We start from the raw sequence: 26,267 nt of genomic DNA on the forward strand, positions 1-26,267 counted from the left end.
GCTATTAATGTTGCTCTTGTTGTATACCCAGGACCCGGGTGAGCCTCCCTGTCCCTGAGCACCCAGGGCCCCGGGGACCTCAGCGCCATCCAGGTGTGCGTCTGCTAAAATGAACTGTATGTGAATCCATCTCTTCCCAGATGCCGGAGCCCCCACCTACATGTATGAGTTCCAGTATCGTCCAAGCTTCTCGTCAGACCTGAAACCCAAGATGGTGGTAGGGGACCACGGGGATGAGCTCTTCTCCGTCTTCGGGGCCCCACTTTTGAAAGGTGATGGCCCTTTGGTGACTACAGACTTGGAGTCAGAAGATCTGGGCTCGAGTCTCAGTTTGGTGGTGGCCTTGGGCAGGTCCCCCTTTCTCTCTGGTTCTTACCAAATACACCAGAGTAGGGCTGAGCTACAAAGGTTTCCAACCTTTCTCTTACTTCGACACACATGATGGAGAAGGTATAAACATGTGTCCCTGTTTGTAGTGTCTCTGAGAATTTGGGCCCGGGTATCCCTAAGACACCTGGCAGGTCACCTGCAGGGCCCTGCTCAAGGGCCAGAATGCCACCACTCACTGCCCATTCACAAGAGCGTGTCAGAATGTGAGAGTAAGGTCAGAATGGGTGTTGACCTTGAATCCGGACTGATGTGCGTCTGTGTGTCTGTCTATTCAACCATCTATCTACCTAAAACTCATGTTTCTAAACTTAATATATTTAATAACATAATACTTTAAAGAAGACCTCTCACAAACATCTCCAATGTCCTAACTAGCAGCAGTTAGAGAGGACAGGCATGTGACCCGCCTCAGGGCTGTTTGTGACATACCAGTGCCTCTGGGTGTTAAGCGCTCGGGTTATTTTTCAGATTGTGAAATGTGGGTGGGTAAAGGAGATTGAGGAAAGGCCCCAAGGAGCACAATCCCAAGGTGGGGTTGCCGTGGTGGACCCCCTGGGTATGGCGCTGGGACCTCGACGGGGGAGGGGAGGGCAGGATGTATAAGCGTAGTGGACTGACCGCAGCCCTCCCCGCATCCTCCATTAGGAACTCCCGAGCGGAAAGTGCACACAGATTACCCAGATCTTCCTGAAATGCGGGGTTTGACGCAGCAGATCCCGAGTAGGGCTCAGATTCTGGATTTCCCATGGGGTGTCCAGGGCTGCTGACCATAAACCACGCTTGGAGTAGCAAAGGCTTTTTCTCTTCTTCCCCACAGGAGGTGCCTCAGAAGAGGAGGTCAGACTCAGCAAGATGGTGATGAAACTATGGGCCAACTTCGCCCGGAATGGGTGAGCCCAGTGGCAAAGATGGAGCAAGGTTGGGGGAAGGGTGGGGGGGCCGGGCATGTTGACTCCCAGCCCTGGGACCCTGACAGTGAGAGTTCTCTGAGAGTGGACAGGCTCCCTAGGATTCGGTGAGCTCCCTGCCTCTGGAGGTGGATGAGCTTCCTGGCGGAAATGAAACCAAGAGGTCTCGCAAATCTCAAAGTGTTGTTGGGGGACCCCACAGTAGCTTTGGGTAATTCTCACTTGCTTCTGTTCCCAGGAACCCCAATGGGGACGGGCTACCCTCTTGGCCCCCATACGACCAGAAGGAAGGGTACCTGCAGATTGGAGTCACCACTCAGCCAGCCCAGAAGCTAAAAGACAAGGAAGTGGTTTTCTGGACTGAGCTTCTGGCCAAGCGGGCAGCGGAAAAACCACCTCACACAAAACATGTCGAGCTGTGAATGGGGGGGGGGGGGGGGCGCTCGTTGGCCTTGGGGCCCGGGGAGCCCAGACAGAGGTGTTCTACAGAAGATGTTTATGAGCCAAAGAGGATCTTATTGTGAAGGCTGGGGATTGTCTGGTGGAGGAAGGCAGAGGTCAGGGAGGGGGAATTGTGGCTTCAGTTTGGGGAATAAATTCTTTTGGAGACCAAGTCAGCGTCTGTGTCCTGGGCTCAGAAAAGGATGAATAGGGTGTGCACCATTGTTTGGAAGGTGCCTCTGGTGGGGACGGCTTGGCCCTGGGAGCTGCCAAGGGGGACCCTGCCTCTGCTCCGTGTGTCCGGGCCCTCAACAGCTTCCAACAACGGGATGTGGGGTGGCCAGAGTGCAGTGTCCCTCCTTCCATGCAACACTTTGAGGGGAATACGTGCTATCAACCTCATGAACGTTAACACGAGGCCTGAGAAAACTGTGGCAGGCAGGACCAAGTACATAATTTTCTGTGCAAAATAAAAATAAGCCTTTACTTTAACAAATTATTAAGAATTTCAAGATGACAATATCAGAGCGTGAAAGCAACCGTGAGCCTAGGGCTCTGGGTCTCACACCTATGAAGCCCACTCTGGTGACAGAGCTGGGGTGTAAACCTTAGCAGTCTGGCTCTAGAACTTGAGTCTGCAGAGCAATCCTTCCTTCCTGAACAGGACACTTCATAAAAATCCTATTCTGGGCTTGTCCTGATCTCCTGAGTTTCAGGGGCTTCCTGCCAAAGGCACCCATTTGACTGGCGGTTCTCTGCTGCCCTCTAGTGGGCGATGTCCATATAGCCACACCTGCTTCAGGGATGGATCCAGGACCGTAACTCCAGGCAGAGAACCCAGCAATGTCCCCGGGGGTTCTGGATTGTGCCTGAGCTGACACTTCCAGGGGCAGCATTCATATTGGTCTCTTGCAGCCTCCAGACTCCTAACCATGCAGGGGCGGCTTAGGTAGGCTCTTCCCAAGTCTCACTCCTACTTCCCCTGAGATGAAGTGTCTCTTGGCCCTGGTGGTCTTCCCAGCCTCCAACAGGACTAATCCAGTTCTGGGCACCTCCGAAGCGCTCAGGAAACCCCACTCACGTAGCACTTCTCTGCAAAGGATCTGTCCTTGGCCTCCCAGCTGAGCTGGCGAAAGGTTCCCAACTGGTCTCCCTTACCCTTACCCTCCACGCTTCGGAGCCAGAGCGAGCCATCTGAATGGCCACCCTTGTGTTCCCCTTGCTATAGACGCGCCCTTTGCTGTCTTGAGTTTGCAGCTCCACTCATTAAGAGTCTGGGCTGGCCTCTTCACTTGCTTTGGCAGTAAAATATGGCAGAAGTGATGCCGTGCCTCAAGAGGCCCTGCCCGTGTGCATGCACGCTCTTGAACCCCCGTGACTGCCGTGTGAACAAGCCCAGGCCGGCCTGCTGGGAATGGCACATCCCACAGAGGGGGGCCGTGCCAGCAGAGGCTGTCGAGGACCAGCCAGCCTCCCACTGACCCACAGCTGCAGACCCTTGTGTGAGCCCAGTCAAGATCAGCTGAGGCCGGTCAGGTCGGTGGAACTTGCCGGGTGGTCCGCAGACCCATCAACCAAATACATGGCTGCTGTTTTACGTTTCAGGGGTGGTTTGTTACACAGCAACTACCTCCAGATAGATAGATAGATGTGACACCCAAGTATGATCGCATCCCTCCACCGACCTAAAACTTTTTAATGGCTCCTCGTTGCCCTCTGGAAAAAGTTCCATCTCCCTATCCCAGCTTGGGAGGGCCCTCATCATCTGGATTTTACTTCTTTTTTTTTTTTTTCAAGATTTTATTTATTTGACAGAGAGAGAGAGAGCACAACAGAGGAGAGCAGCAGGGAGAGGGAGAAGCAGGCTCCCTGCAGAGCAGGGAGCCCGATGTGGGACTCGATCCCGGGACTCCAGGATCATGACCTGAGCCGAAGGCAGTTGCTTAACCAACTGAGCCACCCAGGTGTCCTGGATTTTACTTTTCTCTGCAGCCCTTCCACTTGGAAATTTCCGCTGCATACTTCTTCAGATCCTTCGTCTCATGACCTGGATTTTTCCTCCTGACTCAGCTCAAGTATCACCTGTCGTGGGCACCCCTCTCTGGTCTCCCCAGGTGGGGTTCTGTGTGTGATTTCTCTGCCAGGTTTTGAGATGGCCTTGTCTCACTCATCTCTGTAAACCCAACCATCTACTGAGGGCCAACCACGTGCCAGGAACTCATCTAGACACAGGAGAGATAAATAGAAGTGGTTGCTGCCTTCTGTCCCCAAGGCTGCTGGTCCCCTGAAAGATCCTTTCAACAAATTGTGGCAGGTTTAGTGGGAGGGGTAGGTTAGGAAAGACTTTTTTTTAAGGGTGACAACATGAGGGACAGATAAGAGTCAGCCAGTTTCAGAGAGATGGGGAAAGGCTCAGGGATGAGGCTCAGGGGCATGAGGTGTCCTTGGGGACACATCTGCAGCTAGTATGGGGTGACTAGAGCAGAGAGCGGGAATGAAATGAGGAAGGAGTCTGGATTTACTCTGAAGGCACAGGGGAGACGCCCGTGGGCTACAAATAAGCATGCAGTAGGTGCTCAATATATGTTTCCTTATCAGCATACCATCTGTGCCCTCCATCAGACTAAGAGTTTCCCAGTGATACGGGTTATTCCTTCTTTGTCCACCCCAGTTCCTCTCTGGTAAGTACTAGGACTAGGTATGGTTCTCATCAGTGAATGAGTGAATCAATGAGTAAATAAATCCACCCAAGATATAACAAAACAAACCAAATGGATCTTTTCATCCAGACAAGAATTACTTTTCACTCCCCTGGTTCGGGGAAGTGAGGGTCCCCACACGCGCTGAGGAGGGTCCGGAGAACAAAGACCCCTAGTCCTCCCGGCTTCCCTCGGCCTCTGCGCGGCGGCAGAAGTGTGCGTTGGCGCCATCTGGCGGCCATGGCCATAGTCTGTGTTGATCAGCTGCTTCCGTTGCTAAGAGGCAGTCAGGCCCCAGAAGGTGAGAGGGAAGCTGGAGCGGGCAGAAACGCTCTGCTCAGCAGACATGCATCCCCACCCGCTCAGCCAGCTTCGAGGGAACTCTGTGGATGCCAACCCAGGTTTGCCTGTCCTCACCCTGCAAGACCTGAGCCCTGAGTACCCCCCCAAGAGAGGAACTGATCTCAGCCCACGGGACAGAGAAGCCCTTATCAGTGGCTGCTCAGCCCCTCCCAGGCCTGAGGCCGACACAGCCGGGTGCTGATAAGCAGGACACCAGAAGCCACTTAGTTGCCAGATCTTCCGGGAGTCTCTGGCCACCACACTTCGGTCTGCTCCTCCTCTGGGTTGGAGCTGAGGTCAAGGCCTGCCTGAGTCGATGCCCAGCTGGGGGAGCCTCTCCCGGGCCAACAGCCTAATGGGGGCTGACAGCGGAGGGCTTGGGGGGCAGGCGGGTCCTGCAGAAGCCTGGCTATTGCCTGGCAAGGCCCGTGGGCCCTGGTATGTCCCAAAGCTTGAACTTCCTACCAGGGGGTCGCGTGCACCGGGGCGCAGGGAGACTCGGATTTGGCTACCCAGACCCCAATTCAAACCTCGGCAGCACCAGCCGAAAGAGGGGACAAAGGAACAGAGACACTGTTTGGGCTGCAGGAAAACGCAGCAATGGCTGGGCTGCCTTTGAAATGGGCAGAGGTGGGGGAGGGGGAGGAGATGGACATTTGTCACCGAGCTGATCTGCACGAAACATGTAACAGCAGGCACTGTTCTGAACACAATGTTAACATTTAGTCCTCCCCATGGCCCCAGCTCTTGTCCTTCAGTGTCTGGGAGTCCTTGAGTGAGTGGGTCACCTGTCAACCCCAGCCCCCAACTTCCTCGTCTGTCCGGTGGTCACACTGTGGTTGTTGCCACCAACCTCAAAGGGTCGCTGTCGGGAAAACCAAGGACATGGTGGATGTGGGATGGGTTCAGTGAAAACCCAACATGAATAGGGGTGACAGACATTTAGAAATAAGCTCTGTTGTCCTCCTCGTTTGGTTGGGGTTGGAGAAGAGAGACCGACACCACGTATCACCAGGAGAGAGAGGTAATCATGGGCATATATCCCCAAAGGTAATATATATATATATATATACCCATGAATCTCAAACATCTGAGAGTCTGATGCATGTATGCATTCTCTCTCCCCCAGAAGTAGACACAAACTCATCAAAGACAAAATTCAAAAATTTCCGAAAGTCTGGAAGTCCATCCATAAACAGTTTTCATAACCCCTGACCCATTACACAGATGAACAAATAGAGGCCCAAAGAGAGTGCCTCACACCTATCGGTGCCTTCGGAAGGAGACAGAAACGAAGCTATAGCTCTCCCCAAGCAGGCCAGGGGTGCAATTCAATGGGGGAACGTGGAAAAAGCCTGCTGGTTGCCTCAAGCGAGGCTCACCTGTGTGGGCCTCTCCGGCCACATCTGTCAGCCGAGGGCACAGGGCGGCAGTCAGGGTTGCCAGGCGCCCCGTCGTCCCCAGAAGAGCTGCCCTTTCTGCTTCTGGCCCAACCTCCCTCCTCTACGCCCGCAGGGCGGCTTACTCATTAAATGTCAGCACGCACAAAGGGAAGGCTGGAAATGGGGCTGCCTTTCGTTTGATTCATTATAAAAAACCCTAACTCCGATTTTAGAGTTCAAACAGAACGATCAGAATCCGAATACCCTCTCTGGCATGTCTGCCCAACGGCCACTCGACAGGCCAAATCACTCCCCACCCCAAGATCCTTGGCACGAGGGTATTGCTTGTCTCAACGCGGCCGCACGAGGTTGGGCTCATGACTCTCCACAAAGAAGCTCCATGGAAAGGACTTTAGGGGTTGTGCAACCTCTCTCCCCCACCCCTGCGGGACACCGAGTCCCCTCTATAACCTACCGGAGAGACATTGTTTGCTAGCCGCTTGCAAATCTTCAGTGTTGGGAAGCGCACCATTTCCAGCCTATTCTCTGTTCTGGTCTAATCTTGCAAGCTCTCTTCTTGGACTTCCTATTATTGGTTTCAGTTCAGCCCTTGGGTTCACCACCCACTCCCTGATAGCCTTTACATATTTGGAGACATACACTGGCTTGTTTTTTGTCAATTCCTCGTTTATATCGATGTCACTTTAAAAATAATAATTAAAAATTAAAAATAATAATAAAAACAGTAACAATAGTTATTAAAAATAATAACAATAGTACGTAGCAACAAGGACCTATGGGTTAATGTATCCTTCTCTCCCCAGAAAAATGCACACATGCAGTAATGGGTTGTGCACTGAATGTAATCCAACTGAAGGTTCTGATCCCCTTGAAACTCAGCCCCAGAAATGAAAAAGCAAAGCTAGATACCTAATTTGGTGTTACTTGGTATCCATTTTCTATTTAAATAAAAATAGGTCTTAGGAAATAAAACCAATGTAGCTATTTTAGTAAGTAGTTTGAATTTTAAAAAATAAACAAATAAAAAATTAAAAAAAATATGTGTCATTCTCAGAGCTGGGATTACAGATTTCACCACTTCTAGTCTCCTGTTCCATGGGTTATACAAAGAGTTATCGAGGTGAGAAGTGGACCACTATGACCAGAGACTCTTCTTTACCAGCTGGAGGCTGATCGCAGACACACCCCTTTGCCTTACGCAATTCATAGCGTTTTACCTTCGTGGAAGAAAGAACCCAACCACCAGATTCGTGGCACAGGAAATATCCTTTATTACTCTGTACACTTATTTTTCCATGAAGAGAACAGCTTTTAAAATAAATCCACACCAGACAGAGAAACCGGCATGACATTGGCACAGTCCATGACACAGAAAGGGCACCACTGGAACCATCCTTATTTACATAGAAGTGGAGAAGCAGAGGGACGAGGGCGGGTACCCCAAAAGCAACTTCACATTTACCAGTGTCTTTGGCGGCAGTAACGACGGGGACGCCCGCACAGCTGCGGATCCTGGGGCTCACAAGGGCATGACACGTGTCCCCCTCAACATCCTCAAAACAAAAGGGTTGGATTTTTTTTTTTTTTAATACCCAGTGTTTCTGGCATCCATTGAAGACATACCAGAGAAGGAGGAACTACCGAATGTCCAGAAAAAATCCACGTTCTGGAGGCCAGAAATCGGACATTGTTCTACTCCACAGGTTACGGGTCGCCAGATCGTTCTGGAAAGTCCTACGGTAAACGATGTGCTTCCCTCACTGTACATCTAGCACAAGAACATGGTCATGGAGACAGGAACATTTTTTTAACTGGATGGGACCTTCAGATTATGGGATCCAAGCCTTGCTTGTGCAAAGAACCCCGAAGCCCCGAGAGATAAAGCTCCCCCCTCCCCAGGAGCCGAGTGAGGCTGCTGCAGACCCAGGTCCCTGTGACTCGGAATGCTTTTCTCTCTTTTTCTCCATCCCCTGGCCTCCAAAGGAAATAAACAAATGAAATGAGCTGAGCGGGCTTCTCTACTAAGAAATGACTTCTTTGGTAAGAATGCTTCGGGCTCCCATCACCAGGGCTGCGAAACGGGTCCTACACCCAGAGATAGCCAACCTGCCCCCCGCCCTGGGCGGGGCCGCCGTCCAACAATTAAGGCAGCTTCGGGGACTTGTATTCAGCAGGACAATTGGCAAGAGTTGGCAGCTCCCCTCTCTCCTTTGTGTCCTCTGCATCTAGAATGAAGACCCGCTCACAGGTGGACACGGAATCACTGGACACTGAGCAGATGTTAACGCGGTGGTCTTAAACCGATATTTTACATTTCATGGAAAATAATAATCCTTTAAAAATCTGGTAAAATGCAAAAGTGTCATATACAGTACAAGGGAGTACCCCTCATGTTGGGTAACCTCTGCTATCAAAAAAAGGCCACAAAAAAGAAGTCAAGCGTGACTCAGGATCAGGGACGTACTCCCCCTCCACTAAGTGTGGGTGGAAGGTGAGCCCAGAGTGTCTGCCAGCACCTCCAAGGCTTCCAAGGGCTTCCTGGGTCCCCACCCCCCACCCAGGGAGGGGGGCCACGCCCGCCCTCGCCCCTCGCCCCTCGCCCCAGGCTCAGGAGCCGACTCCCCCCACAAAGCAGCACCATTGCGTTGGTTTGGTGTTGGATCAGCTAGCACCGCATCTCTGATTCATCCTTGGGTCAAATGTCTAGAGGCAGAAAGGCCACATGCGGATGGCAGGTTCTTTCTGTAGGGTGTCCCTGTTCTGATACGCACAGGCTTTTCTGTTCACCCTCATTTCAGCCAGCCAGCCTCAGCGGTCACACCCCGCTGTTCCCCGGAGCGACTGTGTTCATCAGAAAGGGGGCAGCTCAATGAGCTCCTCTGGCAACTAGCTAGATGGGACCAAACGACATCCTCTCCCCTCTCCCCTTCTTCCAACACATTGTTCTTTTGCTAAGAGACCCCACCTGGCTGTTCGACTGGGTTTTGTTTATTTTTAATGACAGCCCTGGGTGGGGGGAAACCCTAGTGTGCCGGCGATTTCAGAGTGCTCTGGGCTGAGAGTCCGGGGATCTGAGCTGAGGGTCTGACTGGATCCCTTAGGAGCTGACAGTGCTTGAACCAGAGTGCCCGAAATGCTGGGCCTTGGTCTTCCCATCTCGGAAATGGGGACAGAGACCGGCCCTACCGTCCTCGCTGGGAAGACGGGAGGTGACAGGGATGAAAGCGCTTTGTGGAAAAAAAGCGTAACACCGAGGGAGGAATTACCCTTCACGGGACCAGATCCCACCCAAGATGGGTCACCCTGCCCTCATCACCCAGACCCCCACCTTACTGTTCTACTCCGTTGGATTATCCACTCCCAGGCCCCACCTTCCACAGTGGTCTAAGAACCTGCCACCTGGGCTGTCGCAGACTTAGAGCTGGCCTTTTTACACGAAAAGATCAAAAGTCTTCTGATTTTCCCTCTTTTCCCCAAAAAAGGACCCACGGACACGGACCTAGCAGGGAAATCTCAGGACCGTCAGAGAGAAAACCACCTCGCTGTCCCCAGCTGGCCCCCTTATAACTCTTTTCCACAAACCGCATGATCCATTGGTCAGGCTCAGGGACACCCCAGGTTTATGCAAAGCGCCTTCTGGATGTGTGTCTTCCTACACTCCCAGTATGAGTGGCCTCTTTATTTATTTACTTATGGCCCAAGATTCTTCAACAGGGGCTTCCACAGTCACAACAAGAGCCTCTGGATCTCGATTTCCAGCAGGGACATAAGAAGAGACTCAAACCATAAACAGAAACCCCAAATAGATGCCACCACCTTAACCAAACTACAAATCCGTTCTCTGAAGGAGCTGAAACTAACCACCACCACCAGAGGGCGCCACGCGTGAACGTGTAACAGAAGTCAAGCTGGAAATTCTCTAAAACCACCAACCGGGTTCCATCAACTCAGAATATTCTCCCCTCGACTTGAATGACCAGGTTGCTCTGTACTTGGTCCCACCCTGCCCTCAGGTGCTAAGTCCAGACCATGAAGAGAGACAAAGGGAGTTTTCGGGGCTACCCCCATCACTTGAAGAGCCCGGGGACCGTGCTGGGTGGGAGACCTTGCTGGGTGGGATTCCCCAGGAAGAATGTTCCAGAACACACACACACATCAGACTCAGCTTAGCCAGAGTAAAAACTGACTGTGAAGGTTTCTGCTCACGATCCCCCAAAGCATCTATCCATAGACCCAAGACAGAGACAAACCAACCCCAGCTCCCTGACCAAGGGTCAGATACCACAGCGTTGACCGGGTGGCAAGAGAAAGAGGATCCCCTGCCCCAGACCCAGCCAGACTTCTTGTGTGTGTTTGGTTTTATGGCGTCTGACCAAAAGGAACATCCCCTCTCTGATCTGGCCTACAGGATTTCTTCTGTGACCCAAACTACAAGCAACCGTGGTGGGGAATTCCACCCGAGCCATGGAGCTCAGCTTGGGCCAGATCCCAAGCGGCGTGAGACCTTCCCCAAACAAAAGAGGTCCAACAGAAGCCATCCTTCCTGTTCCCTCCCCTCCTCTTCTCCCTTGAGGCTTTCCAAATCCAAACTCAAAGCCCCCGGGCCCGATGAACAGAAGGTGAATAAAAACCAGGTCACTAAACCATTTGTAACTGGGGAAAGAGGAAGAGGGATGGAAAGACACATCTTTCAGGAGAGGATTTTCAAGACTGTGTCCGGAGTGGTAGCGAAGCCTTGGACCTGGACGCGGGCGCGGCAGGGCTCCTCCCTGGGGCCGGGTCAGATGGCCAGCCAGTGCTGTAGCTGCAAGGGAAGAGAACAGGTGTCTACGCCGCGGCCGGGGACAGGCGGGGACCCCAGCCGACAAGGGCAGCAAGAAGCACTGGGCGGGCAGAGGACACAAGCCCTCACTCCGAAGACCCCGGAGACCATGCAGGCTGATTACCTGCCTGTCACTTAGCCCCCAAAAGGGCCAAGAAGCCTCCCAAAGCCACACAGCAAGGCTGAAAACAAACCCCAACCCCAAGGATTTTATGGGAAAAGGACTTAGGTCAACGTGTTACTGATGCACCTGATCTTCCTCCAAGATAAGAGATCACCAGCCTAGCGTGGCGACCACCCAGAGAGAGAGAGAATAAAGCTTTAGGGAAGACTGGACATCGGCTTCCCAGGACCGAGGAGCTGAGGGCCAGGCAGAAGCTGTGGACGCAGAGGACAGGCCCCTCTCCTCCCTTCCTGACACCATAGCCCTGGGACTACACAGCCCCCAGCCGCTTGGGGTTTTGTGGCGTGTGGGCATGTGGCCAGCACGCAGTGGGGAGCAGCTAGGGCCTGGTCCCCGCCCGGAACTCTCCAGCCTGCACCTACTTGGAACTGCCTGACGTCCCTCTGGGCCACCAGGTGATGCTCGTTCTCCGGGGTGATGCCGTAGGCCAGTCTCTGTGACAAGATGAAGACGGGGAGGAGGCCTCAGCCAGGCCCGGGGATACCGTCCCAGCAGCCGGCAGCCACCCCCAGCTACAGGCCACCTGCTAGTTGGCCCTGAAGTCCCACGTGAACGGCATGTGAGGTCCATGCAAGACACCCCCTGTCCTTGCTTGTGGAGAGGGTCTGTTCACCTTGAGTCATCTGGCCAGTGGCTGTGTCCTGGGCCGACCACTGCGGTCCGACACTCGGGGAGGCCCCGGGGCTGCGGGGCTGAAGGAGACGCACACCGACTCTGCTCTGGGGGATCTTGCAAGTGTGGCACCGAACACATACACGCATGGGCCACTGTGAAATCGCAGCTGAGTGAGGGCCACGGAGGACAAGCCCAGAGCACAGTGAGGGCCTGGGGTGGGGGGCGAGGTGTCAGGGCCGGAGGGGGGGGAGCGCGGTGTCAGGGCAGGCCTCCCTGCGGTGCAGACACGGGCCGGGGACTCGGGGGATGCACTGGGGCCAATGAGGGATCACTACACAGTGGGGAGCCCTCCCTGCTCTCAAAGTGTGAAAAATAAAGAGCTCCCAGCAGATCCAGGATGAGCGCACGGAACACAGGTCCTCTCGGTGACCCAGAGGCTCCGGGATGTGGGATTTCAAGGACAGGAAACGTGTCACAAGGACCTGGGGGAGGGGGCAGACACAACCCTGCCTGGGACCCTCTTCCCTAAGTCCCTGCATGGCTCACTTTCCGCCATCCTCCTTTGTCTGTCTGTCCCCGGGTTAGAATGTGAGCCCTGGGGAGCTCCGTCTAGGGCCCAGGGGCCAGGCACGCTCCCAGCCAGCAGCTGGGGAGCGAGGGCGCCACGGGGCGAAGGAATGAAAGCTGCATCTTGCAAAGTAAGGACCCGAAGCAAAGACAGTCGCCATGATTTATAAAGGAAAGGGCCTTTGAATAACCAAACAGGACAGACATCATTTCAGAGGAAACGCACCGCTTCCTGAGCCCTTCTCCGTGTATCTGTACACACAACGCACACGAGTAAAAGAAGAGGATGAATTCTGGAAATCTCTGGTTTAGGCTGGTGGGTGTAGGGTTTTGGGAAAGAGGCAGGCAAGAGCTGAGGTGGCCAGGTCACGGGGAGCGCCGACTGGGAGATGGGGACATCCGGGGCATGACAGACCTCAGAAGGGGACGCAGGGCTGAGGGTCCCCTCCCCACACAGTAACAGCAGGGACGGACGCGTGCGCCGCGGACCCAACAGCAGGAGGCGTGCGCCGACCGCCTCCTTTGTACCCGGCACCGTGCGAAGCGTGCCCTTGACCTTGCCAAGGTTGATGCGGTTAAATGTGAACACGCAGGCCAGGGCGTGGTGATGACTTGGCCATCGCGGTGGCTCTGGGGTCCAGCCCTCGTGTCTGCCCTCTCCGGGCTCATCAGGGACGCCCGGAGACGCCCCGCCATCCCGCCCCCCCCAGCCCGGCCCGCACCCCGAGCTCACCTCCCGGAGGGAGCCCCGTATGCTGAAGAACTTGTAGATGCTGTAGGTGGGCACGAGCACCATGGAGGAGAGCGCGATGCCCCACCCGACCCAGTTGGCCCAGAGTGGGAAGACGTAGTCGTCATAGTTGAGCGGCTTGAAGTTGACGACGCTCACCACCACCACAAACTGCGGGGACACCACGGGGACCGAAGGAAGAGAGAGCCGGGGAGGGGCCGGAGGGGAGCAGGTGGGAGGGAGGCAGCGGCAGACCCGTGGGAAGCGAGGGGTCACAGGGAAGGCGGAAAAGGAGGAAGGAGAGAAGAAAGGGAAGAGGAGGGAGAGAAGGAGGAAGCATTCAAGAAGCCAACGATGGCCAAAGGGAGACAGAAGGAGCAAGAGACAGAGAAGAGGCACGGGAAGGTGACGCACAGCCCCCTGGGGACCCGGCCCCAGCTGAAGACCCACCACGGTGGAAGCCTCCCGTGCTATGAGCAATGCTGGGCATCCCAGCACCCCGTCTGCATGTCTGCATGAGCCCATGCACCCCACCCCGCCCCCGGCCCCCCGCCTGGACCCAGGCCCCTCGTCCCAGGAAGCCCCGGCCAGGCCGTACACACCAGGAGGAAGGCGGGGCTGACAAACTTCCAGCACAGTCTCCAGTAGAGGCCCGGCTTGAACCCCATCATCTGTTGGATGTCGTTGCTGAACCTGTCCACACCTGGGCACACACAGGGCAGGCCGGTCACACGGGCCCCCGAAGAGCCCCCGGCCGCCCCCCTGCGGCCCTCCCCTGAGGGTCAGGCCCCGGGACGGGGGGTGGCACAGCGAGGCTAGCCGTGGGCACCGTGGCACTCGGGAGACCCGGGCGTGGGCACTTGGCTGGTGCAGAAGACACGCCCAGTAGGTGCCGTGTGTGACACACGGATGGACCTAGAGGGCACCGTGCTAAGTGAAGTCAGGCAGTCTCAGAGAGACAAATACCACTTCTCTTACCTGCCGGATCTCAAAAAACAAACCAAAGGAACAAAGCAAAAAAGAGAGAAACGAAAAACCAGACTCTTCAATACACAGAACATACGGGCGGTGGCCGGAGGGGAGCCGGGCAGGGGGATGCGAGAGACCAAGCAAGGAGCGTAAGAGGGACACACTTCCAGCTTTTAAATAAATAAGTCATGGAGCACAGGGAGGATAAGGGACATTATAGTAGGGACACTGTTCAGTGACCGGTGGTGACAACACCATGGTGGCGAGCCCCAAGGAAGGTACAGAGTGTCCGATTGCTATGTTGGACACCTGAGGCTAATACAACGCTGCATGTTGGCTATGCTTCAGTGAAAACTTTTAAAAAATATATAGTACGGCCTTTTAGTGCCACTCTGCTTTATTTTTGCAGAGGGAAAACAGTGCTCCAGGAGCAGAGGGGACCTGCCCCAGGTGACGTCACTGTGCAGGATCGTCCAGCCTCACACTGGTCAACTCTTTGATGTGACTCGTGGGGAAAGAAAGGAACAGTCGGAACACAGGTGACAATCTGTGGCACCTTCTCCCGTCCAGCTCCAGAATAAGGCTGCCAGAGAGAACGTGAGCTACCTGGTTCCATCTGAGTTTCAGATAGAGTTTCGGAGAGACAATGGAGACGGTTTTAGTTGACCTAAAACTGCATCCCGTATTTGGAACATACTTATACTAAAACAATTACTCATTGTTTATCTGAAGTTCAAGTGTAACTGGGCGTCTTGGATTCTATTTGCTACCTGTGGCCACCCTAGTTTAGAAGGAATTTTATGGCTTGGGGGATCCGCAGCTTCCTCTGCGTTCCTCGCTAAAAGCTGGCCCTGGGCAGCCCTGGGGGGGTGGTCTTTGCAGCTTTCTGTTCAAAGGCAAAGATGAGCTGGCGGGTGGGGGGAGCTGTGCCCAAGAAGCCACCTGCTCCGCCCTGGGGTCAGCAGTGGCTGTCCTGCAAAAGGAGAGCCCTTTGCATGTCCAGGCGGTGACCGAGGCTTTTCCACACGCTAGGGGCCCCCCACATACCGTAGAACCAGGAGACGCCGATGGCTTCCATGAGCACAGCAAACAGAATGGAAGTCCCCGCCGCGAAGGTGTCCAGCAGGGTCAGCACGTACATCCCACCCTGGGCGTGGAGAAAGAAAGCCTGAGGCCATCCTGCCCAGAAATGGCCACCGACTGTCACATCCGTCCCGGCGCCCCTGTCCCCTGTGCCCCTGGCTCAGAACCCTGCCTGAGAAGCCGGGTGTCGGGGTCCTGGTGCTATTGTCTGATGTCACCTATCTGCATTCTCCCGAAGGACTGAGGGTGGGTCTTTCAGCCAGGAACAAGTGAGCTGGCTTTCAAGGGACTTTGGCTGCCCCTGAAATAAATCAGCAGTTTCAAAGAGTTGCCTGGAATTCCTCAGGCTCAGAGGTGGGACACTGGGGACACCGGGGGGTCGCCCTGGGGGGGGTGGATCAGGCCACAGGGCTGAGGATGCTGGTCCCCTTGTGGTTCGCCCTGAGCTTACCCTAGCCCCCCCAACCCCACCCCACCCCACCCCAGCTCCAAGGCTGGGAGTTCCTGACCAGATTGGATTGAAATGCAGCCCCACGAGCTCCAGGTGACCCAGAGCCCAGCTCCTCCTCACCTTGGTTATGCAAAACAGGGCCAGAAGGAAGGTTCCAAAGGTGACAGCAAATGTGAAGAGCTTCCGGTGTCTCTTCAGGATCTGGAAGTCATCCGCCAGGCCCGTGATGACGGCCTCCATGCCTCCCATCTGGACGGAGCCAGGCAGAGTGAGGAGCAGGTAGGAGGGATGGCCCGCAGTGGAGTCTCAGGCCCCAGGCTCCCTCGGACCTCCCGGAGCCTGGGGTGCGGTGGGGGGACTGGGGCACCCTGGTGTGGCGGCCTCGCCTTCCTCCTCATCTTCACCCCACTCTGCCCTGCTTTCAACCCCACTCAGAACTACGTGGGAGAGGCCGAAGAGGTAACTTCTGTCCCCCTCTGGTCAACAGGTCCTAGTCTACTGTCCCTGAGCAGGGGACCCATGAGCCCAGGAGGGTGCAGGGGGTAAAGCCAAACACTCTGGGATGTCGTCTATTTGCATATAAATAAAAGGCTTTCTGGAAACCACTCCCAGAGGAGAGCTGCTAGCGATTGGAACTTCAGGCAACAGTTTCTGACAAGGATTTCTGGTTGCCTTTCCAACTGTCAAGCAAGGGGTCACCGCCCACGCCAGCCTCTCAGAGTCTGAAACGGTCTCCCGTGAGTACTAATCACGTGCTTACTTAAGCGACACCCCAAGCCTGGGGTGGCAGGCGAGAAGCACGCACGCCCTCAGTCTCTCCCTATACCTGGCCCTGTACCCCCTGCAGATGGTGTTAACCACGGATTGGGATTCCTTCCTATGAGCCCGGAAGCGGCCTCAGAATCCTTCTCAACACACTGCTCCTGGCAGATCTACCGACTGAAAGGAAGAGGCACCAAGAGGACCCTCATTCGCCGGCCCTAGCCCGAGACTTCTGGCAAACTTCCGGGCGTGACGTACCAAAGGTGGGCACAGACCTAAAGAGGTCGGTCAATCTAATCTTGCCTACGGGTAAAACAAAAGGTTCTAAGAAACCAATGGGACTCCGAGTGTTTTCGTCGGTTGTTGGTGATGAACTCCAATGGGAAGAGTGCTTGGTGAGAGAAGAAATGTTCTACCCACGGGCTCCTTGAGTTCCGTTTCCCTAGGTGCCAGAGGAGGGCCTGGGCCGGCTCATCTGACAGCAGCTTCTGGAATGGATTTCTGTGATGCCATTGGGGTTTCTACTGGTCCTTAGCCTAGGCCTAGAGGAACTCACTTCCTTGTCTGCCTTTAATTAGGGCTTCTTGGAAATGCCTAGCAATCAGGTGGGTACTTCAGGTTGAGTCGCTGGGAGGTGGGGAGGGTCGGGCTCAGTGTCCCCCGCCCACCGCACCCCCGTGTGTGTGGCGTGGTCTCCCCAGCAGGTCACTCACTGAGCTGTCAATTCCCAGAGCCAGGAGCATGATGAAGAATACGACGGCCCAGAATGTGGATCCCGACAGGGTGGAAATGGCTTCTGGGTACAAGATGAAAACCAGGCCAGCTCCTGTAAGAAACAGGGAGGACCTCATCAAGGGCTGGGCCTGCTGGTCTGAGATGCGGACGGCGGAAGAGTAGCCGAGGCCCCATCCGCCCGGCCAACCCCACGATTTTCGGCCAGTCCCCTGGGGCAGAGCGATCCCAGGGTCTGTGGATGACCCATGACTCCAGCTGCAGCTCGCAGTCTCTTATGCCCCAAGGAGGTGGACCTCCAGCAGCCAGGCCAGAGAGCCGAGCCGGGATGGCGGGCTGCGGATCCCACCCCCGCACATCCTCGGGGAGCCTCTTACTCTCAAAAGTCTGTGGTCCTCCGAGCCCATTCGAGTTCCCTGCCAGGCCCCAGCTTCTTTGTGGCCATAAGAATAGGAGAAGCAGTAGGGGAGGGCAGGGTCCAAGGCTGGACTGCTCAGGCCTTGAATGTTGGTACCGTCGCTCACTTAGCTGGGTGAACTTGGACCACTCCCGTGGCCTGAGTTTCCGCTTTCTCACTTTTTTTTTTTTTTTTTTTAAGATTTTATTTATTTTTTGACAGAGAGAGACACAGCAAGAGAGGGAACACAAGCGGGGGGAGTGGGAGAGGGAGAAGCAGGCTTCCCGCTGAGCAGGGAGCCCGACGTGGGGCTCGATCCCAGGACCCTGGGATCATGACCCGAGCTGAAGGCAGACGCTTAACCATCTGAGCCACCCAGGCGCCCCTCCGCTTTCTCACCTTTAAAGTGGGCCGACTCACACTAGCCTCACAGCACCGTGAGAACTAATGAGGGTATGTCAAGTGCTCAGCCCAGGGCTCCGCAATTGGTCCCGCCTAGGCCGACTCATGGGAAGGGGTCACCGCCCACGCCAGCCTCTCAGAGTCTGAAACGGTCTCCCGTGAGTACTGGCAGGAGCCAGGACGGCCGGGAACACCCACCGACGGCCTCAGAGAAAGCCCGTGATACGGACGGTGTGGAAGTTTCCAGGTCCAGCCCTCTCGTTCCCACAGCCACCCACAGGAAAGCCGCCGGCCAGGGGCGCGCTGGCTTTCTCAGCCCCTCTCATGTCTGCCCACCCACCTTCAGTGGCCACGTCCTCAATGTTGACCTTGTGTTCGTGGGCCATGTAACCGAGGATGGAAAAGATGGCAAACCCAGAGATGAAGCTGGTGACACAGTTGATGGTGCTGGTGAGCAGGGCATCCCTGGGGGCGAGGAGAACCATGGGGTCAAGTGGCCTGACTCCCCGACCCTGCTCCCCAAGCCCTGCACTGTCTATGGAGTCGCTACTTCCAACACCCGCCCCCTGCTGCCACGGGGACCCCAGTGCCCTACTGGGTCAGGACCACTTTGAGATCAGGAGCTGGTATCCAACTCTTGTTGGGGAATCACATGACCAGCCTCCCTCTTCAGCAAACTGCCCGTAGCTCCCTACTGCTTCTCAGCTTCTCACCCAGGCCTTCAAGAGCTTTGTTGAGATGACCCAACCTTCCTTCCTGGTCTCCTTTCCATGACTCCCCAACACACAGTCTTGGAACAAACCAGACCAGTCAGCCTGCTGGCCCACCGACGCACCACCTCCCCAGCTCCACTCACGCTTATCCCCACCATGCGTGCCTTCTGCTCTGTGTCCACCCGTCACAATCCCAACGATCCTCCAAGGCTACCCTCAAACTCCCCTCCCTGCTCTTGCTGATCACCCCACTTCCCTGGTCTGCCGCCCTGGCACGTGTCCATCCCCGTCTGTCGCGTACTAGAGGGGGTGTGATTCTGTCTGACGGGAGCGGGCCCCAGGTGTGCCCCTGTCTGAAGGCCTCACAGCCTGGGCCCACGGGAGGAAGTGTCAGATGCTGAGCGAGACCCGAGCTACAACGTGGTCTTCTGACTGCTGCCCTGTGCAGACCCCTCAGTCCACCCTGCGGTCTCACCTCTGACTCTGCCAGGCCCTCACCTCTCATGCGACCAGCCCTTGTCTGTCTGGGTATTAGATGGACAGACAGACAGTGCCATCTGCTCTCGAAAGCCACACAGCACTCCTCTGCACCAGCTACCTGTCCCCATGACCTCCCGGCGCTGGGGGCCTTGACCTTCCCAGGTGAGGATCTCACCTGTTTAAGAGGTGTCCTGCATTGAGATGCATTCATTAGGAGGCCCCCACGTCAGAGTTCATTGAACACCCCCTCTGGAGTTCACGAAGTCCACTCTGCCTCATTTCACAGAGGGGGAAACCCAAGAGTTGACTTGCCCCAGACCAGAACCCTCTCTCCCATCACTGCAGGGGTCGGTCTCCAGGATCTAGAGCTTTCCAGAGCCCTGACAAGGATCTTACCTGTAGCAGTTGTTGTCAAATTTGTTGTAACTGGCAAACGCAATCAGGACTCCAAATCCAGCCCCCAAGGAAAAAAAGATCTGAGTTGCCGCATCGATCCATACCTGAAACGGGCAGACAAGAGCCATCACGCTCTGTATCCTAGAGAATGGGAAGGCTGCTCTGGGAAGGCAGGGGAGCCCCACGGATGTCTGAGACCCGAGGAAGCGAGGTCTGACCCGGTGATGGGCAGCCACGCAACTCCTCCCCACGGGTCTGGGCGAAACTTTGGTGGAGAGAGACTGTGGCCCCTCTTGCAGCTCCTGGCTCTGGTGACCACGAACGAGCTCAGCCTGGACGACCTCACGGGCTCAGTCTGATGTCGAGATTTTCAAAGGAAGTTAATAAACTCATGGTGCTAGGCTCGAATGTGGATGGAGTGAGGGCAGAGGGTAGGACCATTTCAGGAGTTACACAGACAGCATCTTCAGAAAAGGGACAAGAATTCCTAGCAGCTTCCACCAGCTCACAGACAGTGCTGACTCCTGGGGGGGAGGGCACTGGGGTTACTTATTCCATCTTTTGGGTGATGAAAGCACGTGGTTGGAAGCCCAGAGATCTGAGCACCCACCCCCCACAAAACAATTTCTAGCCCTAGTCAATTTCACCTGTCTGCACATCTGCACAGGGTGGGGTTGGCGGGGGGAGACAGATACACCCAGCCCACTTGGACTGAAAGCCCCATGCCAGTGGGATTTTCGAGTTTTCCGGCACCTCGCTCATGTTATCCTAGGCTTTCCTTACTCTGCGAGCAGAGGTTGGAACAAGAGAAGCAATCCGATGGAGGAGGATAGGTCTGCTCCCTGAGACATCACGCGGGCTCAGTTTCTACTCGTCGGAAAGACAGGATATTTGAGCAGGTGGAGAACAAATACAACTCTGACTTATTTCACAATTTACGAGACTGGTGCGAGTCCTAAGCTCTGTTAGCTTTCTGACAGTTACTAAGGAAACAGGTTTTCCCCTTGGTTATTGGGCTATAACACTGTGGTGTGTTGGGACATTGTAACTATAGGAGGTGTGTCCTGGGACGCGTCCCTCCTAAGCCTATGTTGCTCCCGCCTGTGGGGGTTACTGTGGGTTCAGAGAGTGTGAAGAAGCCTTTGGGAAGAGTGAGGGGAAATGCTGAGGTGTCAGCATGGACGCGGGCTTCAGGGAGGAGGCAGAAATGATCTCGGCCATGGTTGGAAGATGCTCAAGGCACTGGGTACCTCCAAGGCTGTCTCTGCTCCCAACCTCGTCCCACCACCTTGGGCTCCACTCCCCTTTCACCCCACCTTCATTTAGTCTGTGCCTCTGGGCAGGACAGTGAGCTGGAGGAGGCGTGGCGAGCATGGGGCGGTCAGCAGGGTCCAGATCGCCCTGCGCCTCCCGCCGCTGCTTCTGCCCACATCAAGCGATGGCAGCCGAGGGTGAGGCTGGGGACCAGAGCGTGGAATTAGGGCTGGGGTGGCTGGGGTGGGGGGGAGCTAGGAGGCCATGGCCGGTACCAGGACTCAGGACAGAGTACTGCTCCCCTCGGAAAGAGGGGTCTGCAGAGGACACCACGCGGAGCCACAGAATCCTGGGCCATCCGAGCTGGGGGACTGCCCGGTGCAAAGCGAATGGACGTCAGTCAGATGGAGAAGAGGCAGCCTGGAGACGGATCTGTCCTCCGTCCTACGCCGCAGATCCGTGGCGGAGCTGGGGCCAGATTTCCTACCACCGCTCGTCCCGAAAACCCTCCCAACCCTGGCGCGAGGGCGGGCGGCCCCCTGGGCACTGACCGTGGCCTCTTTTAGGCGGTAGAAGTCGATGTGCAGGTAGGCGTTGATACCGTTGGAGGCTCCGGGCAGCGTGACGCCGTGGACCAGGAGCACGAAGAGCACGAGGTAGGGCAGCGTGGCCGTGATCCACACCACCTGGCAGTGCACGGGGGCGGGCCAGTGGGGTCAGGCCCTCGCCCAGGGACCCAGGCACGCCCTCCCCAAACCTTCCTGTACCCCGGGCGCATGCCCCAAGCTCCATCTCTAGGCCAGGCCACTCCCCTGAGCAGCCCGGAACCAGGTGGGAGGGTCTGGACGCACACGGAGGTGGCACAGCCCCGGGAGTGAAGGGCAGCCAGGGCAGAGAGAGGTTCTCATGGCTCCCAACACCTCTTCTATGAGCCACCTCCTGACCCCTTCAAGTTGCCCTGGGGAAGATCTAAGCACACCCACCTTCATGCTCTCCACCCTCATTCCCTCCCCTTCATGCTCTCCATCCCCTTCCTCCCCCCTTCCTCGTCTCTCCACCTCCTCTACCTTCCTGCAAACAGAGCCTCCCAACTCATTGCCCAAGAAGGAATTCATTGTCCAAGAAGGGACGTGGTGGGGCAGGAAGCAGAATCTCCTGCTGTTCTTTATCACGGGTCGGATTTAGGACAAAGACAAACTGTCTCGTCCAGAAACCCAGACAGAAAGAGATTATCCCCAGACTAAAAAGTGACATTTCTCTCACCCCCTTGCCCAAGGTGGAAGAACAGAGACCAAAAGTAGGGAGAGAGGAAGGTTGTATGGGCTTCCTCTCTGTCCCTTCTTACGCCTGACACATTAGAGTACTCTGTGCAATAGTTTCCAATGTCGAAGTCCACATCCTATTCTTGGGGTTTCTAATTGAATCGGTCCATAGTGGGGCCTGCACTTCAGTATGTTTTGAAAGTTTCCCCCCTCCCTGGGTGATGCAAATGTGCAGTCAAGGTTCAACATCACTTCTCAAGGCAGGTGTAGCCATGGAGAGCCTTGCAGAAAGCAGACTGTGCCTCCAGCAAAAAATCTGCTCAGCGCTGGGTTAGCCAGACCCAAGAAGACTCAGCTAAAACTTAAGGACCAGAGGGTCCCTCCTCCCAAAGCCCTGGCACTATGCAGCCTCTAGAATCTTCACACATCCCTGGGGAGAATTTGGAAGCCCTGAAACATGACTAAGGGTAAAGTTCTTCACTGGCCTAGAAAGAGATGCACTCAACGCAAAAAATGAAATGTGAAAAACGAAGTTCTGTTTTCCATACCTACATGGAAGGACTGGGATTTATGCTTCTTGTTCATCCTTCCCATTAAACCAGGGAGGGCTCCTTGGAAGCAAAACCCCTATATTTTTCAAACTTGTACCATGCACATGGCATACATAAGTGCTTAAAAACATTTGTTGGATAGAGGGATAGATGATTGGACAGCTGCATAGATGAATGATTGGATGGATGATTGGACAGTTGTATAGATGAATGATCAGGTGGGTGGATGGATGGATGGATGGATGGATGGATGGATGGATGGATGATTGGACAGTTACAAAGATGAATGATTGGATAGATAGATGGATGGATGATTGGACAGTTGTATAGATAAATGATTGGATGGACGGATGACTGGATGGTTGGATATATAGTTGGGTAGATAGTTAAATGGTAGATGCATGGATGGGTAAGTAAATTGCTGAGTATATGGATGGGTAGACAGATGAGTGAGCCAGTGATAATGCTGAGGGTTAGTGAATGACCAAGTTAGTCCAAGAACAAATGAAAGAATGAGCAAGTGAATGAGTGAGCAAATGAGTCAGGGAGTAATCCAATGCATCAATGGTTGGTCATGTCTTCTGAGGGAATCAGAAGAGGAATCGGGCTCCTCTGCTTCATGTTATCCAGTTGTTCCTCCATCATTCCCTTGTACTATGTGGGAGGGGGTGGAGTCTTTGTGGATCTGTTTTCTTTCAGAAGTGCAGGAACAGGAGGACAAATTGCCAAAAACAAGGAGGAAAACAGGCCTTGGAAATTGAAGCCATTGCATCTGGTTGGTTGGCCCCACATTAATCCTGGATTTATTCTCCCAAACGGGGACAAACGGGTCTAACTCTTTGGTGACAGGCACGGGAGGCGCCCTCATATATCTTTGTATTGGGTCCAAACTGCTGGGTTCCCCTTACAACTCATGTCACCGGCTGCAGACCCAATGGCTAGTCTAGCAGGCCAGGTGAGACCATACTCCAGCCATCAGAAAGCATCCTCAGGTTTGACTCCAAGGAATCTCTGTGGGGGTCTGTGGCCAAACTCAAACCAATGGCTGATAATTAGAACTTTCTGATGAATAGAGCTCTCTAAAGAGAGAATGAGCTTCCCAGGGAGATGGGGAGACAGTGAGGTCCCCGTCACTGAAGGTGCGCAGATCTAGCCAGAGATCCAGGCATTAGGCAAAGGATTGCCTAGATCAAGGTGAGGCCCATGGCCCAGAGACATCAGCATCACCTAGGAGCTTGTCAGAAATGCAAATTCCTGCCCCACCCCCATGGAAGCAGACTCTCAAGGAGAGACCCAGCAATACTGAGCTTTGACAAGGCTTCCATGTGATTCTTACGTGCATTAAAGGTTGAGAAGCACTGCTCGGGGTCACCACTAAGGTCTACTCTGACACAGATATGACAAATATCTGTGCTTTATCACTACAAAACCGCATTGATTTAACCTCTAATGATTCAGAATGTGTGATCCTCCAAACTGGGTTTTAGGGACATTTACACAAATAACGAAGACATACAAGATTTGTGGGGTGAGGGGTACATACTGATGTTACGTTAAAAAAACCACCAAGCTGTAAATATTTTAGCATCTTCATTGCTCATATGCAGATGATATTCTTCACTATAACGGGGTCTGATTAAGTCACTAAACAAGGCAGACCAGCTTGTACTGAACCATTCGTGGGAAGACTTGGGTAGAATTAGGACTTGAAACTCACAAGGCACAAAATGACCTTTCAATTCAAAAATTCTAAAATTCGGGTGTTTTTTTTTTTTCATTGGTCCAGGTTTCTCCCCAACCCCACCACTCTTTGCCAGAATCTGAGAGGTGGTCTGTCTTTTCCCATCCCCCAAACAGCCCAGGACCTGGCTGTGCCACTGGCAGAACATGGTGGCCGCCCCCAGCCAGTTCTGTTGTCTTGATTTATCTTCAGGCAGAGGGGAGCCCAAGCCTTCTGAAGATTTGGTCCAATAAGTAAACAGAGCAGGTAGGAGCTGGGCCCGCCCCTCCCCACAGCTGCACTGAGCAGTCTGCAAGCCTCTGCAAGCCTCTGAGGTGGGGACGGAGCACTGGAAGGGGTGCTGAGGAAGGAGTCAAAGGCAGGACGAGGATCATTTATTGAGCAATTTCCATCTGCCAGCCCTGCACCAAGGACCTCTCCTCCATCCTCCTAGTAGCCCTGGAGGTTGGCAAGATTATTAACTGCCCTCAGTAGGGAGCAGCCTTAATTCCAAGGTCACCCAGCAGGAAATAGTAGCGCCTGGACTCCAACCAGGTGCTCTGGCCACAAAGCCATGTTCTTAATCACTCACTCCACCGAGATCTGGGAGCCAAGGCCAAGTCCTAGTTGTGCTCGAGACTGTGGTGACACCCTGTCCCCCTCCAGGCCTCGGCCTCCCCATGTGTACGAGCAGAGTGGAGTAGATGGCCTCTGTGTGCCTTCTGGTCTGACATTTAGGGACTCGGTGACTGGGCTCATCCTCTAAGAGCCAAGTTCAGCCAAGGACTCCAGAGAGGGGGAACGCAGGCAGGACTCCAGGACTGCAAGCCTCAGGGCACATGCTGCCCAACTGACTCCCCGGGGGCTAACTCCCCACTCAAACCTCCGCCCTCTGCCCTGAGGTGGTCAATGGGCCAAGGTCAGAGTGTGCAGTGTGGCGTCACCCCTTTCCCTGATTCAGACTCTGCCCCGCCATCCCCCGCCCCCCCAGCTGCCGCAGTGGAGTCACATCTCCTCCCAGGCACAGAGCCTTCACTTGCCAAGACGGGAAGTGTGAACATTTGCAATTCATTTTAGGCTGCTCTGTGGCTGCAGAAGCCTGCTAAGAAAAGCCCTGTCCTGTTCCAGATGCAGTCTGGGCAGAAAGAAGCTATGCTCTTGATTTTCTCATGAGCCACTTTATATAAACAATTAAAGACAGGGCACAGGAATGTCCTGAGTGAAGCTCCCCATTCTGGAAAGCTCCCTTCACAGGGACTGCCCTTCCCTGTTCAGCCGCCAGAAAGCTGGAAGATTTACGCAAAATGTGGACCGTGGCTTCCTTTGGGGGGATTTACGGAAAATGTGGGCTGTGGCTGCAGTATGACTCGTTTCCACCTGGTGGGGGGGTTTCCCTAGGGCAACATTCCTGCCATTGCCGCTGGCCCCTCCTCACACTCCAAAGGGGAGGGCATGACTCCTCGAAGGTGCCTTTGCAAAGAGGAACTGAGCAAGCTCAGCTCCGCGCCTTCTTATCATCAGTCTCCCTGCAGACAACAACTGCTCAGCTCCTGACAAAGGGCTACGCTAGGAAGTGCCGGCTGTTCCAACTCTGGCAATGGCTACAGGGCATTTCATCTTGGAATGTAGTATCAGGAGCTGTGGGGGCCTCACGTCCAGGCCAGGTGCGGTAGTAAAGCTCATACTCCTTCTGCAATTCTCCCACCGGCTCCTGATACCCAGGAAAGGCGCAGAGGGGCTGGACAAGGCTGGACTGGGGCTTCAGCACCTCTATGGCTTTACTCAGGTGGTTCCTCCCGCTGAAAATGCCCTCCCTCTGCCCCGTCCCTATCTGCTCCTGTCCTTAAAGATCTGGGCCAAACGCCACCTTCTCCATGGTCTTTAGCTCAAAGAGCAAATGCTGATGCAGGATCTCTCACTTTTTTCACTGTGACAACTCACGGTAATAAGCACCTTGTATACCGACACAAAACACATGCAAACACGCGGATTGC

General features: G+C 54.7%; 2 protein-coding genes across 2 annotated transcripts in view; one reads left to right on the plus strand and one right to left on the minus strand.

Moving 5' to 3' along the window:
• Nucleotides 1-1,911, plus strand: part of CES1 (carboxylesterase 1) — a 29,028-nt gene extending 27,117 nt beyond the window's left edge. The window contains exons 12-14 of the mRNA XM_035025187.1: nucleotides 141-272; nucleotides 1,208-1,280; nucleotides 1,537-1,911. Of these exons, the coding sequence (XP_034881078.1) occupies nucleotides 141-272; nucleotides 1,208-1,280; nucleotides 1,537-1,720 (389 nt within the window). The 3' untranslated portion in view covers nucleotides 1,721-1,911. The remainder of the gene's footprint in view (nucleotides 1-140; nucleotides 273-1,207; nucleotides 1,281-1,536) is intronic.
• A 6,892-nt stretch (nucleotides 1,912-8,803) lies between these two features.
• Nucleotides 8,804-26,267, minus strand: part of SLC6A2 (solute carrier family 6 member 2) — a 46,575-nt gene continuing 29,111 nt past the window's right edge. Inside the window, exons 6-15 of the mRNA XM_035025188.1 lie at nucleotides 21,292-21,426; nucleotides 19,487-19,590; nucleotides 18,238-18,362; nucleotides 17,080-17,192; nucleotides 15,725-15,853; nucleotides 15,118-15,217; nucleotides 13,704-13,804; nucleotides 13,105-13,272; nucleotides 11,552-11,623; nucleotides 8,804-10,987 (exon numbers count right to left, since the gene is read on the minus strand). Of these exons, the coding sequence (XP_034881079.1) occupies nucleotides 10,964-10,987; nucleotides 11,552-11,623; nucleotides 13,105-13,272; nucleotides 13,704-13,804; nucleotides 15,118-15,217; nucleotides 15,725-15,853; nucleotides 17,080-17,192; nucleotides 18,238-18,362; nucleotides 19,487-19,590; nucleotides 21,292-21,426 (1,071 nt within the window). The 3' untranslated portion in view covers nucleotides 8,804-10,963. The remainder of the gene's footprint in view (nucleotides 10,988-11,551; nucleotides 11,624-13,104; nucleotides 13,273-13,703; nucleotides 13,805-15,117; nucleotides 15,218-15,724; nucleotides 15,854-17,079; nucleotides 17,193-18,237; nucleotides 18,363-19,486; nucleotides 19,591-21,291; nucleotides 21,427-26,267) is intronic.

This window comes from Mirounga leonina, unplaced genomic scaffold, assembly GCF_011800145.1.
Source record: "Mirounga leonina isolate KUSES-001 unplaced genomic scaffold, KU_Mleo_1.0 Mir_180, whole genome shotgun sequence".
Lineage (NCBI taxonomy): Eukaryota > Metazoa > Chordata > Mammalia > Carnivora > Phocidae > Mirounga > Mirounga leonina.